The sequence below is a fragment of the Culex pipiens genome, chromosome 3 (assembly GCF_016801865.2).
Source record: "Culex pipiens pallens isolate TS chromosome 3, TS_CPP_V2, whole genome shotgun sequence".
NCBI lineage: Eukaryota > Metazoa > Arthropoda > Insecta > Diptera > Culicidae > Culex > Culex pipiens.
In genome coordinates this window covers 127811572-127824619 of record NC_068939.1, presented here as the reverse complement: position 1 = coordinate 127824619, position 13048 = coordinate 127811572, and the positions used below count along the sequence as shown (strand labels likewise).

Genomic DNA, 13048 nt, shown 5'->3' with positions numbered 1-13048 from the left:
CACAAATTCCCGACTTTCCCGATTTGCCAACTTGAGTGGCCAGGGTGGCAGTTCAGACTGGATTTTCCGTAGTCGTCACAAAAAATCCGCGTTGGATAATGAAATCACGAAAAAAAAACCTTTTTTTTTGGTTCGTTGAGCCGGAGCGCCAAGTCCTGTCGCAACCAATCAAGCTAATATGTGGGATTCGGGCTCAGTACATCTCGGTCCTAGAGGATCATTCCCTGAAATTGCCGCAAAATTGAAAAAATACATGGGTGATACCGCTTTAAATTTATAAATATGTAAACTGCAAACAAAAATAAATATCCCAGTGGGGGAGACCATCATAAATAATCATGGTTATTTTCTTTCTTTTCCAGTAAAGCAAAACCCGTTTCACTTTTTTATAATTTTTTATTATTTTAATTAAAAAAACTAAGTGTATTTATACTTTTATGTCAATAATAATAATTACAAATAGTTTTCATTATATAATTTTACTTCTGTTCACGATTTTTTATCCACTTTTTTCCTCACCGCATGCGCGTCTCATTCATTTTTTCTTTTCATCTTTTACCTTTTTTTCTTCATCTTCTTCTCGCTAACTTACTCGTTTAGCTTCTCGTGTACGTCTGTGTGTTTTTGTTTCATTGTGGTTTTTTTTTTCTCTCGTATGCATCTCTTGTTTTCTTTTGTTTTGCTTATTTTACCCCACTTTCGTCCATCGAATGCGTGTGTTTTTCTGTGTTTTGTTTTGTGTTGTTTGTTGCTGTTGCTTTTTTGTAATGTTAAATTAGCCTTAATTGAATTTATTTGACATTTATATATGTTTTCCTTTCTATCTTTCTCTTTTTTCGTGTGATTTCTTTATGCAGCTTTCTACCTTCCTTCTCCCTTTTTTTCTTGTTGTTGTCGATACGAGTTGTGTGTGTGTTGTTTGTTCTTTAAATAATAGGTTATTAAGAGTTCCCGTCCTACAAGCTAACATTAGCTCCTTAATAAAGACTTTCTTTTTTAATATATACTTTTTTCGCTTACGCTTGTTGTATCTGTGTGTTTGTTTCTTCTTTCTTTCTCTCTCTCTGAAACTACAACAGCAAGTGTGTTTGTTCTCATCGTTGCGTTTTTAACTTTTCCTTTTTTTTTGTTTTTGAGAAATAAGTTCGATGACAAAAATTAGGGGAGCGCAAAGAAAATGGGTTCTACTAGGCTGGCTACTTTGCTGCTGCTTGCACGGAGAAAAATAATAAGTTAACACGTTTTCTCTCGCTGAAGAAAAAACGAGGCTAGTCTATTTCTTGTTTCTTTCTTTTTATGTTAGGTAAGAACAAAAAAAAACCTACGAAAACGGACTGACAGCAACCGAAAAGGGGCTCTCTTTTGCGCAGCTTTCCTAGTGCTTAAGCAGCGATTATTTGTTTGTTTGCTTCATTCAAATGTACACATAGCTCAACTATTCTAATCCCATTTTCTTGTTTACTTATTTTTCTGCTTCTTATTAAAATTAGTCCTCTCTCATGCGTTCACCGCTCGCGTCGCGCTCATTCGTGAGTTTTTTGCTCTCTCTCAATGTTTCGCTCTCTTTTTTTATGTTATACTCCTAACCTTAACACATTCACTTGTACAACGGAAAAAAGTGGGAAGAAAATTAGATATTTTTGTTTTCGTTATATTTATATTTACTTGTTTATTATTTATTTTGTTTTCACCATTTTTTCTTTACTTTAGTTTACCACAGCTAGTTTTTTTTTTCTTTTGCCCACACTCAAGTATCCTCCCAGCTTAGATCTTAAACCGTATATCTCACTAGTTTTTATTTTAGCAGCTTTTTTTTTCCTCCTCAATTTTTCATCAAACTCCCCCTGTTAAATATTCGTTTAACCCCAAAGTCCTAACAGAGATTCAGATTGATTCTTTTTTTCTTTTCAGTGTGCAGCTGTGTGAGGAGAGGAAGTACTAGGGGAGGCGGTCCACCACAAACCACCATTCTAGTACTGCTCGCTCGCACGCTGAAGCCACGCCCACATTCTAGTACCACTTTTTTGTAATATGCTAGGGTTTAATGGTTTTTTTTCTGGGTTTTGTTTTTTCTGCATTGATTTTCAGTTTTCTTTCACTATAATATATACGTTTTACTTTAGCTACACTTCTAACACATTAATTTACTTCCACTATCAATCAGTTAATAGATCAATATTTGTTGTGTGTCTGTGTGTGTGTTTAATTTCGTCGCCCAGTTTTCCACCTTTTTAAATAAATAATAATTACACGTTTTTCCCAATCCAATTAGCGATTTCAACTTTAGTTAAGTAGGTTTCTTGCAGTTTTTCCACGTCTGTAAAAATGTACAACTTTTGTCAATTTCGTCGTTGTCGTCGTCCTGGATAAGTTTGCGTCAGTTTTATTTTTTTTTTCTGTGTGTTATTTCTTTCTCTCTAAAATCAATTAACGCTATGAGTATACACAATTGCAGTTTAGTTCCTTTTTTTTGCGTGTTTTTTTCTAACTTTTGTTTTCGTTCATTTTAGTAGTTGCCACACCAATCAGCCTGAATATCTTGTTTTATGCGTTTCAGAGTTTTACACTTTTAATGCTCTTCGCTTGAAGAGCAAGAAATCAGTTGGATTCAAACAGAAATGTGAGAAATTCTGGTACTTCTTCTGGATCTAGTACCGCAAACTTGTATGCAATCTTGCAACGAAAGGTTCAAACTGTTCAAGTCACGATTTCATAAAAGTCACTTGAAAAAAGATGTTTACAAAAATGAAAAGTTAAATCCGCTTCCAATTTTAGTCAAACCACACTCAAGACAAACCCAGAGCAGTAAAACAACGGACAAAAACCTACTTAGAAGTAGCAAACAAAACAACATAAATAATTCCTGATTCGCGTAGTTTGATTAAAGAAAAAAAAGTCCCGTTTTAAGTTTCCTTATTTTTGCTTGCTTAATTGTTCTCAACAACAAACGTTCGTTCAAAATTCATTTCGCCTTTGTCCAATCTGCTTTTTTTTAAATATTCTACACAATTTTTGCGAAGACATTTGCTGCTCTCGTCTTCTTGTTTTGTTTTATGCGTTTTCTATTTGTTTTATGGTAGAACTTCTCTGTTTTACACAATACATATTACTAACACATAATATCGCATTAATGCATTTTTGTTTCTCACACACGCTCTTTCACCCACCCACTCACTCTCATTTTTCCCTCTCTCTCTTAAAATACTACTATTCACAATGATCTGCCTGCCTAATTGTCTACTATTTGCAATCCGCGACGCCTAAAGCTGAATGTGCTTCAGCATTAGCGATTTCTTCCACTACGAGGAAGCCGTGATGGGATGCTGCTGCGGGGCTGGAGCCGGAGCTGCCGCCGCGGCCGGATTTGGCGGCGACGGTGCCGCTTCCGGTTGCGCTGGCGCAGGTGGCGGAGGCGGCACAAACGCGGGTGGGGCCGAGTTGACCGGTGCGGCGGGGGCCGGCATCGAGGAAGAGGTGGCCGTCGTCAGCTGGGTTAGCGGTTCCGACGAGGCAGCCTTCGAGTGCGGCCCGGAGCTGTTGCCGGAGGGGGCGGCCGCCGGTGGGGGTGGGGCCATGCTGCTGGCGGCGTTGCCGCTCGAAGCGTTCGAGGCGATGATCGAGTTTAAATGCATGGACGATTTGGACGACTCGGACGGGTGGTGGTCGTTGGGGGAGGTTGATTTTTTCGGTTTTGGGGTGTTGGTTTCGATTTCCATGGTGGTGAGGGGGCCGGTTCCGCGCGAGCACTGGAACAAGACCCGGGAGATGATGAGGGCGACCTGCTGGTCCAGGATGTGGCTCATGACGAGGCCGAGCAGGCGTTGTTCCTGCTGCATGAAGAGTGGCCGATTGTCGGGATGTTTGGCTAGATGTAGGAGCGTTCCGGCTGCTCGGCGCAGCATGTCCAGGCTGGTGCCCATCGAGTCGGGGTTGTCACGCAGGTAGTTGATGCCGTGCTGGTTGGCGACGCCAAGGGCCGTTTGTTCGGCTTGCTCGATGAAGGCCACCAGGTAGGATACGCACGGGGACTGCATGGCGACCGTCCGGGCCATGGCACTGTCCGCGGCGGCAAGGTAGTGCAGCAGGTTGACGGAGAACTCGCGCAGCACTTGGTCTTCGTTTTTGCAGAGATGTCGCGTCAGCACCGAGCAGAGCTTTTCGAGCCGCGAGAAGGGCGGAGTCGCTATCACCAGGTCTACGTTGGCGTCGGTGACGCACAGCTTGCAGAGGGCCTCGAGGGCTAGTCGCTGGGGCGATAATACTGAGTTGGGTCCAAGCGTTGGGAAGGGATCTTGGCCGTGGGCCGAAGGGCAGACGGACCAATGCAGGAGACCGTCCAGGATGGGTCGCGAGATGGGTTCGTCAAACCGGGACAGATCTAGCTGACCGGCCAGGTTCGACATCGAAACGAGCATGTTCTCCCGGATTTGCACCAAAAAGTCCCACCACCATTCCGACTCGCCCTGCAAACTGCTGCACGAATCGCTAAAGTCGGCGTCCTCTTCCCGGTCGTAGTTGCGCGTCTTCTTCGTCCGCACCGGATGCTCGTGATGCAGCAACAGCAACTTTCCCAGGATCGACAGGAACCTCGAAGATCGCGCAAACTCTGTCTCGTTCCCAGGGACAAACGACAAATTGCGCAGAATGTTCGAAATGGCCACGCAGCGCCGAGCCAGCGCGTCGTGTCCCTCCGTCACCAGGTACAAACTCGCTTCGTCCCTCGTGTAGCACTCGTCCTCGTAGTCGCTCATCTTCCGGCGCTTCAACACCCGCGCCGGATCTCGCACCGTCGCCGCAACGTTGAACTTCTTCTCCTCAACCACCTTCTTTTTCTTCTCCTCAACTCCAGCAACAGCGGCAGCGACTGCAACCCCGCCTTCCTCCTCAATCTCCATCTTGACCTCCCCACTGCCATCCTTCCCCTCCTCCTGCTGGGGTCCATTCGAGAGATTGCTGCTCTTCTCCAACTCCATGTCGATCTCCCGACAGTCGGCGTCACTCGACGGAGGTTCCTTCTTCACCGTCACCGCCGGCTTGCAGTCCTCTTCCGCACCGCTATCCACCGCCGACGTCCCATTCACGATCCCATTCGTCGTCGACGCCGGAGCATCGCCTTCGCTTTCGTCCTCGCTGCTGTCCGTCACGAACGAACCCCGCTTCTGCATCCGTTTGCAGTTGTTGTTACTGCTTAGCTTGTTGTTGTTGTTCTTGCAGCGTGCCTTGTACCGGCGGCTCGTTTTGATCATCCGCGCGAATGGAATGTTGACAAACTCCGCCTGGAACGCGTCCATGATGTAGTCGTGCGGGTCCGGTTCGGAGTGACCCGCCGTCCAGGGATCGCCGCCGACGTCCGTTTCCCGGTGGTACCGATCGTCCGCCGTCCGGTCCCAGTCCCGACGGTGCTGCAGCACAAACACGTCGTCATCCGCGGGTTGAATCTTCACCGGCAGTCCCTTGCGCGAACTCATCGTGTAGTTGGTGGTGGCGTTGAACACCACTATCCGTTCGTCCGGCGTTGGCACTTCCAGCACACAACCCAGGTCCAACTCCGCACCGCGAGATCGCTTGCTCCCTCGTAACCGTTCTTTCCGCTTGGCCTCGTCCAGCAACTCTCCATTCTCTAGCTTGATCTCTACGCCGTCCTCGACCTCCTTCTTGACTTCAACGGCCTCAATCGCCTTCTTCTCCTCTCCCTCCTCCTCCTCTTCCTCCTCATCACTCTCCACCAAATCCTTCCCGAACCATCCGTACGCCCGACCGAACCGGTTCCTCCGGTCCTTCGTGTCGAACATATCGCTCAAACTCTTCTGGAAGTGGTCCAACAGAAGGTTCAACAGCCCGGGCAGGTGCGACAGCCCGAAGAACGACACCGACGAGTCGTCAAACAGCAGTATGTTCAGCACATCCAACGCCCACGTACTCTCCACCAGCAGTCCCGACCGCAGCGCCATAAATATCCGCCACGGATCGGTCTGGCCAATGTCCAACTTTGCGACGCGCTTGCGCTTGTACAGAATCGGCGCCGTCGACTCGATGCTGTCCGGCGGGAAGACAATGTCCCGCTTGGGGGCGACTCCGGCGTTCGCCGGTGGGAACGGTGGACCAGCTTGCATCGGTTTTGCGCTCGGACCCGTCGCCGGCATCGGCGCTGGCCCTGCCGGACCGGTTGGCGGACCCTGCGGAATTCCTCCCGGAGGAATCCCGACACCGGGTTGTTGGGGCTGCGAAGTGGGTGGCATTCCCGGTCCTCCCGGTGGCATCCCGCCGGAAGCTTGCATCGACGACGCGAACGGTTTGCCTCCTCGGGGCGGTGGCCGCAGCGGGGAACCCTGCGACGTCGGGGGCATCTGATTCCAGGGCTGCTGTTGACCCTGCAGGCAAAACGAAAGCCATTAATCATCATAACTCAAACCCCAAAAAAAAAGCTTCCAATCTTACCTGCTGATGGGGCGGGTACGGTCCCTGCGGCCCTTGTGGTCCTCCCGGTCCTTGCTGCTGGGGCTGCCCGCCCGGGGGATATCGGTTCGCAGCGTTCGGATCGGCCGAGCTCGGCCACTGGTTGGGGGCGCCTGGCGGTGGTCCTCCGGGTGCTCCGGGAGGTCCGCTCGGGCGGGGACCGTTGTGCGAGCCCCACTGCGGTTGCGGTTGGGGTCCCTGCGGAGGATACTGGCCGCGGTACTGGCCCTGGCCCTGCCAACCGCCAGCTGAGGAGATGAATTGAAGAAATTGAACGATTAGCACAAATATTGGAAACGTCAAAAAGTGATTGAAATAAGACCACGATTGCTGTGATCGATCTGGTTTGAAGATCGTAGCAATAGAAACCGTGGCGATTTGTTATTCAACCCAATCATAGGGACGTGGCGTTACATCGTGCTGCCACCTGGTTTTTTTAAGCGCAAGAGTGAAAAAGTGCTGAGTCATCGTGTAAAAATAGACGGCGTCCTATCTCGCCCAGCAAAATGAAGTCGATAAAGTAGTCGGTTTCGATGAGAAAAAGTGGAAAACGTGGTCTAAAAATAGCGACGCCATCCCCGTATTAGGGCGATACTTACGATACATGGGTCGCTGCTGATAGGGCGGGTACGGTTGCTGGTTCTTCTCAAAGTCGGGATGCCTCCTCGGTTGGTTGGGCTGAGTAAGGAAAAATTAGGAAGTAGAAATTTGTTAGTTATCAGGACAACATTTGGCGAAAGTTTAAAAAGATTTTTTGGAATCACTCGTCTCAGAACGTATAACCGCATGAGATTCACTTGATGAATAGGTATTTATAGTATAAACTTTATACTAAAATACAGAAATAACAGTCTCTTAAAAAAGGAAGAAATTAAACCGACGGCATTAAACTTTAAATTCAAATGCATTCTAAATCCTATTTTTGAAGTAACTCATAATATCGCAATTAAAAAATGTTATTTCTTTGGGTTTTTTTTTTCTTTTTTGAATACTAAATAGAGGAAATTCTCGAATGTTTGGCAAGTTAAGAATTAAGAACGAAGTTGACAACATTATAGCTGTTGGCCACCATTGCTAGTACCAACCACTAGTGTCTTCCTTTTTATCTACAAGGACTTCGCCGCCCTGGGCTCCTAAGTGTATGAAAGTATGGCACGGAGCGACGGCGCCGAATACCCATATTTACACAAAGAATTTTAGAGCGCCCGCCGCGGGATTCGAACCGGCGACCTCTGGATTGTGAGTCCAGTGCGCGGTCCGATTGATCCACACGGGCGGGACGACGAATTAAGAATCTTTATCAATATCCATCTGATTTACCGATTGTTGATATATAACAACTTATTTTATAAATTTTATGAAAGAAACTTGCTCAACTCTTTCTCCTCCAGATTTCTCTCGTTTCCATCGCTTTATCGCGTCATTTTGCCCAGAGTAAATGGAGTAAATCAGGGGTACTCAAAGTTTTTGAATGCCGGGCCAAATGTGTAGCTTACATAAGCTTGCGGGCCAGATGTAAAAATTGTTTATTTGAGATTTTTTTTTTGATTTTCATCTATTTTTTGTTCTTTTTTTTTCGTCGTTTAAATATTAGTTAACAAATAATAAATTTTTGCCGCAGTTTTGTTCCAAATAGCTTCAAATTTCATTAATCAGCAAAATAAAAAAAAAAATAGCAAAACATATTATTCGTAAGCTTTTTATTGCAATGTTTATGCCAAACATTGAATCAGGAAATACAGTATTTTTGTATGAATTTTAAATACCATGGCCTGGTCAAGGTCGAGAGGTGGTTGAACATTGTGTGGCTGAAAACAATCACATTTTCACAAAGATAATCAAATTGGAAAAATGTAATTATTTGAATTCACTTGTATTTTCAACGATTCTTATTATATTTTAAAAATGGTAAAATAAACTTTGAAAAATAATAATAATTCGTTGCAAAATATATTTCAGCAATTCTTCCTCCAATTTCAATAGAATTTCAATATTTTTTGTCTGTCTGAATCAGATGTAATGCATCAGATTTGTCACCAAATTTCATAACTTCAAATCCCTAGGTGGTTTCTAGGAGCAAGATAAGTTTGAGGCTCAGTCCTTTAAAAATGATGCGTTCTAATTTTTGAATTAATTTTTAAATGGAATGCCTATATTTTTGATATCTTTACAGTTTTTTCACTTTAGTCAAATTAGCATTCTACTAAAACGCTCAACCAAACCACACTTGAACTAAACCTTAATTTAAAAAAAAATACAAATTACTGTACAGATTGGTCAAAGGGCCATTTTACATGATCATTCGAAATGGGCCCGCAGTCACAAAAAATCAGCTCGCGGGCCACATTTGGCCCGCGGGCCATACTTTGGTCACCCCTGGAGTAAATGGAAGCAAAGCAAAAGAGCACGAAAGAAGTATGGAGAAGAGAGAGAGAGTTGTTCTATTGCTCACTGTCTTGTAGTTTCATTTTAGATAGAAAGGCAACTGCAAGCCAATTGGGCCAAAAATTAGACCTAAATTGGGGATATCATTGTTCACAACGATAAAGCTTATTTTTCTGAGCACAATGACCCTGTGTACGACCGCAAAGGATTTTTTTATTTCAATTTTTAAAAATTAACTTTGCGGCTTTTCTTGACAGAAAAGTTTTTACTTTTTATTTTTTTTTTTCAAGATGGCCATAGTTGATATTGTAAAATATTGCTTAATTTTTTTTTGCGTTAAGGCCATTGCATTTATGTTTCGAAGTTTATGTCGAATCAAGAGAAAATCGATCGATCGCTTGGATTTTTTCTTATTTTCGATATATTAAAAAAAACAATTATCATTATTTCACACAATGATAACATTTAGACGATAACTCATTTTTTTAATCTTTCTAAAATCGACTTAATTTAACTATATAATGTTAAATTTTCAATGCTTTCACTAAGAATATAATTTTTGAATAATGTAGGAAGTTTCAAAGTATAAATACCCAAAGTTGTTCACAAAATACCGTATTTTTTCGAAAGTACTCAAATTTACATAATTCGCAATATGGTTGATACCCGATGTACGAATACGAATGATACACGAAGCGAAATTTTGTATGCTTTTTCACTTTATTTAAGCTTTTTAACACTGAATTTTCACAAAAAATTGTACAGTCGACTCTCTGGTTGTCAATATCCAAGGGACCGTCGAGGAAGAGAATCATCAGTTTACAGAACGATGCAAAATGAAGACTCGATTGAAAATATTTTTTTCCTGATTCTCAGCTATGGGTGAGAACGATGGCAACGTCACTAAACAAAAATAAACAAATGTCAAACACCCTTCAAAGCTTGGTTTCTCAAAGAAAAATGTCTATGCAAGCCATGAGAAAGTGAAATTATTGACAACCAGAAGAGATTTTTAGAGCAAAATGAATTCAAGGGACCGTCGAGGAAGAGATCCTTCAAGCAAGAGAAAATATCGAGGAATGAAGAGAATCATAGTATGCAGTTTGGAGGGACTGAACATTTCATCGGTAGAAGGAGCAACATTGAAATCGGGAAGATCGACAGCCAGAGAGTCGACTGTATTTTCTAAAAACCAAAATTTTCAAAATTTGTAACATGGGTATAAATACGAAATTTGTTATACATATTCACATTGACAGTATTATTTTTTTTAAACTCTAAAATTTTCACAAAATGCCGTATTTTTCGAAATTACCAACATTTTCATAATTTGCAATATTGATATTAGAAGAAACGAAATTTTGAATGCATTTTCACTACATTATTTTTTGTAAAACATTAAAATTCTCAAAAAATATAGTATTTTTTTGAAAACAATCAAATTTTCATTATTTACAATACGAGAAGCTAAATTTGATATGAGGCATATAAAATTTAATTTTTTGTATAGAGTTGGTTTAAGCATGCGAAAAAACGGTTTTTTTTGAAAGATTTAGTATTTTCCAAAAAAAATTAAATCAAGTGGCAGAGCAGAGTTTCGCTTCGTTTGATAACCACAAAATTTTAAAAATTTCAGTATTTTCTAAAAAATACGGTCTTTTGTGAAAATTTTAGTATTTAAAAAATACTTCAATAAAGTGATAAAACCATACAAAATTTCGCTTAGTTTGGTACCCATATTCGTCCATTATCGGCGATAAGATTATAGAATTGTCGAAATAACGATAACGATAGTTTATCGTTATCGTTAGACGATAATATTATCGAAGATAATTTTATCGATTAACAACCTTGTTGTTGTTCAACTTATGCCATAGCTCAAAAGATAGCATTTTTTGTCACCTAAAACTTCCTGAAATTAGAATTTTCAACAGGCTTCACTGAACACCAAGATCTGGTGCGCCGTGGTGCGGTTTTTGTGTCACTCTAGAAACCAAACCGAGCTGTTTATTGTCACACCATAGCAACTGTAACGAAAGCACCTTGGTACACCACCGGTGCACCCAAACTGTATACCAAGGATGCAACTCAACATATGGTTGTTCCAAGTAAACCGGAGGCGACATTGTTTTGATTGAGGTTTGGCAGCCATCATTCACAACTTCAGGATGGCCTGGCGGTTGTTGTTTCCGTCTTTTAACCACGAGGTTCCTGGTTCAATCCTGAGTACAAATATTTTGAGGTTTTTTTTTTCAACATATGCTGTTAAAATTACTGATTATATAAATTTTTCAAGTAACTTCTTCGAACCTGCGACGCTTTAGTCAAAGAGTTAGAAAATTTAATGGATTTTTGAAGTGGAATAGAGAAAACGTTCCATATTATGCAGGCAGGTTAAAGTGAAAATGCCTATTTCAGGATTATATGCACGAGAAGTTAAAGTTTATATTTCATGACACTATGAAATTCTATTCCTAAAGAATTATTCTAAACATATAAAAATCATTTAAAAATAAAATAATAAATGTCGAAATTCGAACCAAGAACCTATAACTTAATATTGCACTGCCTTTGACAACCACACCATTAAGAACTGTTGAGTTAGATTGGCTTGCTAGGCATCAAGAGTTCCAAACTTCTCCCGTGTGGTAGGCGCAGAAACCATGTCAGTTTTGTGTACCCAATCCACACCGCCGTCACACCAAACTTCGGTTTCGGTGCACCGATCAAGCTACCGAGCTGTGTCGGGTTTGGGTCGTGACGAGAAATGGTGCGCATAGAAAAACCGGTATCATAGCAAACCGTTGTCACACCCGTCAAAAGGTAAGTCTGATTTTCAAAAATGGTTATTTTGCGCATTTCAATTTGCGGTTTAAAAAGTCCAGTTAAAAAATGCCTACAATTTTAAATACCTACAAATTTGCCGAGATATCCAATCGATCAGAAATTCGTTACAGATTTTGGAATACTAGGGGAAATATGCCCATTTTAATCACTCTAAGCCGTTCGACCAATTCTCATCACTTTTGCCTTTTTCCGCTATTCAATTCAATTCGGTTTTATTGGTGAATTATCAATATACAATAAGTTCTTTTGAAATACATAACAGAGTTTTGGAGTTCCTTTCAGCTGTGTGTTACATCATAATCCATTTTGGAACAATTGTTGCTTGTAGTTAAGGGGTTACCGAAAGTAAGAAAAAGATAAGAAAAAAAAACTTACTAAAATTGCAAGGGAAAGGGGATAGAAATAGAGAAAGCTTAAAACTAGATCACAATTTTTTATCCTTTATAGATGTGCTTGATCATCAGCTCCCCGAGGGCCAGAAATTGCTCCGCCTTGTTACGGCAGGTCCGAAACCGCGTCATCATCTTTTTCCGCTATGAAATCAACATTTTCAGATGTATCAACAATTGAGAGTTGCTTGCTCACTTTTGTTTGAGCTATTTATAACTTTGAAACAGTCAAAAATACTTTATGAAAGCTGTAATTCATGATAAAAGTGCTGATAGGCCGATAATAGAAATAGGCTGAGAAAGGGTATAGTCAGGGTTGCGAATGAGCGAGCGCTCACGGAAGGCGCGCTCGCTCCAGCTGGAGCGTGAGTTTTTATCAGGTAGCTCGTGCTCGCTCACGCTCACCGGAGCGTTTTGCGCTCACGTGAGCTGGTGAGCCAACGTAGGTAGTTGTTTTTTCCTGTTGAAGCATTTGCCTGTTTGAAACAAAGTTTCTAGAACTATCCTAGCACAGGCAGCAAAAACAAACAAGCAAGTGGTCCATCAAACAAAAGTAAGCAATGAAATGGATTTGGTCAGCGAACTGAAATTTACGTTCTATTTAAAATCTAGACATTTGTATACACATCAAATCCATATTGGACCAATTACATTGTATTGTTTGTTATGTACAATAAAATGTTGACGATTTTTGTATATTTTAAATTTTTAAAATAACCTTTTAAACAGTTTCAATCATCCATGTTCAAAAAGTCATATATAACTTATAATTGAATATTTTCAGAGGCTTGGTTGCCGAAGTGTTGAATAAAATCTACTTGGGGGAAGAAGAGCTTACCTTTTCGTGGTGAAAATATTGACAATTTAAATGATTTGAGACAAAAGGGTTATTTCAACCCTCAGCAATTTTGAGGCTTATTTTTAAAAATAGAACTGCTTCAACAATGTTACTCTATTTTCTAAAATGTTTG

At 41.8% G+C, this 13048-nt stretch overlaps 1 protein-coding gene across 9 annotated transcripts in view; it reads right to left on the bottom strand.

The window, feature by feature from the left end:
• Nucleotides 1-1637: 1637 nt before the first annotated feature.
• The window catches only part of LOC120427517 (trithorax group protein osa), a 265609-nt gene continuing 254198 nt past the window's right edge, over nucleotides 1638-13048 (bottom strand). For all 9 annotated transcript variants that reach the window (XM_052711248.1, XM_052711245.1, XM_052711250.1 and 6 more), the window contains 3 exons: nucleotides 7056-7134; nucleotides 6439-6704; nucleotides 1638-6371 (listed from right to left, as the gene is read on the bottom strand). In XM_052711248.1, the coding sequence (XP_052567208.1) occupies nucleotides 3300-6371; nucleotides 6439-6704; nucleotides 7056-7134 (3417 nt within the window). In that variant the 3' untranslated portion in view covers nucleotides 1638-3299. The remainder of the gene's footprint in view (nucleotides 6372-6438; nucleotides 6705-7055; nucleotides 7135-13048) is intronic.